The sequence below is a fragment of the Lactuca sativa genome, chromosome 9, assembly GCF_002870075.4.
Source record: "Lactuca sativa cultivar Salinas chromosome 9, Lsat_Salinas_v11, whole genome shotgun sequence".
NCBI classification, from domain to species: domain Eukaryota; kingdom Viridiplantae; phylum Streptophyta; class Magnoliopsida; order Asterales; family Asteraceae; genus Lactuca; species Lactuca sativa.
In genome coordinates this window covers 31,624,708-31,626,765 of record NC_056631.2, presented here as the reverse complement: position 1 = coordinate 31,626,765, position 2,058 = coordinate 31,624,708, and the positions used below count along the sequence as shown (strand labels likewise).

Below are 2,058 nucleotides of genomic sequence, written 5' to 3'. Positions count from 1 at the left end.
GGGACCAATTGTGAAATTTTGTCTAATTTGAAATACTATTCTAGAGAGTGACATGACAAACAAAATCTGAAACCGTAAACAACAAACATACGAAACCTAGTTTGGTACAGGATTTGATCGAAACCGTAAACAACACTACTAAAGTCTAATTCGGTCCAAAACCCGAAACCCGGTTTAGTACCCGGAACCGGACCGGACCAAACCCGGACCCGCTACACCCAAAAACGGTCCGGTTTTTAGGTAAGGTAATTCACAATTTTCGGTCTTCGGGCCAGCCCGGTCTGGGTTCGGCCCGTTGCTCATCCCTACATTGGAAGTCCGTTTCAATATCTAAAAACATCGGGCGTAAATCAAAACCAAAATAAACATAAAGAATAATTAAAAATGAATTGTTTTACAGATAAAACAGACGTACTGTATTTTGCTTCTTCAAAATCTATAAATACACGTTTAAATCAGAAAACAAATATCACACAAAAAAACATATCCCTAAAATGATTAAATCAATCTTCTTCACCATTACTTTTGTCTTCCTTATCTCCCTCCCCACCCTATCCCGCTCCCAACGCTGCAACAAAGATGACGAAAAAGTCCTCTTCAAAATCAAGAAATCCTTCGGAAATCCCTACCATTTGGCCTCTTGGCAGAAGACTTTAGATTGCTGTCAATGGTACAATGTGGAATGCGATGCAAACACCAGCCGTATCATCTCCCTCACCATCTTCTCCGGCAACATCTCCGGCCAAATCCCAGATGAAGTCGGCGATCTCCCCTATCTCCAAACCTTGGTGTTACGAAAACTCACTAACCTCACCGGAGAAATCCCCTCGGCCATTACTAAACTCACCCACCTCACCATGCTCAGACTTAGCTGGACTAATCTATCAGGTCCCGTCCCTTCGTTCCTTAGCAAACTCACAAACTTAAATTTCCTCGATTTGGCATTCAATGATCTCACCGGTTCTATCCCGCCGGAGCTTTCAACGCTTAAGAACTTAAACGCCATACACCTGGACAGGAATAAACTCACCGGAGTCATCCCTGAATCATTTGGGACATTCACCGGAAACGTCCCTGACCTTTACCTGTCACATAACCAGCTCACCGGAACAATACCCAAATCATTAGGCTACTTAAATTTCTCGACGATCGATTTTTCAAGAAACCAACTCACAGGTGACATAAGCATGTTTTTTGGAACAAACAAGACGATTCAAACAGCTGACTTTTCGAGGAACAGCTTCGAGTTTAACATCTCGGAGGTAGTGTTTCCTGCTAGCTTGACGTCGTTGGATCTGAATCACAACAAGATTTATGGGAGTCTTCCGGCGATGTTAACGGGATTAAATTTTCAGTACTTTAACGTGAGTTACAATAGGATGTGTGGACAGATACCTCAAGGTGGTGACTTGCAGACGTTTGAAAACACGTCGTATTTTCATAACCGATGCTTGTGTGGATCGCCGTTGCCGGCATGCACCTGAAGCTAAATCGACTCCGGCCGACAAGTGTGGAGCTCTTGCTCTTCCATCAACCTTAAATGGTTGGGTGTAATATGAATATCTTGCGAAGACAAGGGACTCGATCGCAAAATAATTAAAGAGCGCCGCATTTATTGACAAGGGACCGAATCCATGTTTCCCCGCGTTAAGAATAGATGGAATTCCACGATTGCTATTTATTTTTATTAATTATTATGTATACGACAGATAAGTGATATCCCCGTTTCTGCTCATAAATGTTTCATTGTGTTTGTTTGAATAAAAAAAAAAAAAAGGGAAAATGACTTATTAAGGTAACTAATTATTTCAATTGTCCATATATAGGTAATGTTCTTTTTTTTTACACATTAAGGTAACTAACTTGTTTTGTTTGTTCACATTTAGGTAATATGACCGGCTATCACCTGTTTTTGCTTATGTGGCATCCACCTGGCATATGACTTGAATACGTTGCACCTACGTGGCATGGTGCATATATGGGAAAATGACTTATTAAGGTAACTAACTATTTCAGTTGTCCATATATAGGTAATGTTCTTTTTTTTGTACACATTAA

At 40.7% G+C, this 2,058-nt stretch overlaps 1 protein-coding gene across 1 annotated transcript; it reads left to right on the top strand.

Moving 5' to 3' along the window:
* The first annotated feature begins 458 nt into the window (after nt 1-458).
* On the top strand, nt 459-1,837 carry LOC111878701 (polygalacturonase inhibitor). The gene has a single exon (XM_023875212.3). It carries the CDS (start codon nt 495-497, stop codon nt 1,482-1,484), a length of 990 nt encoding a protein of 329 aa, XP_023730980.1. The 5' UTR covers nt 459-494; the 3' UTR covers nt 1,485-1,837.
* The last annotated feature ends 221 nt before the right edge of the window (nt 1,838-2,058 follow it).

Coding starts and splice junctions, on each gene's coding strand:
- LOC111878701 (XM_023875212.3), top strand. CDS start 495: ATGATTAAATCAATCTTCTTCACCATTACTTTTGTCTTCCTTATCTCC.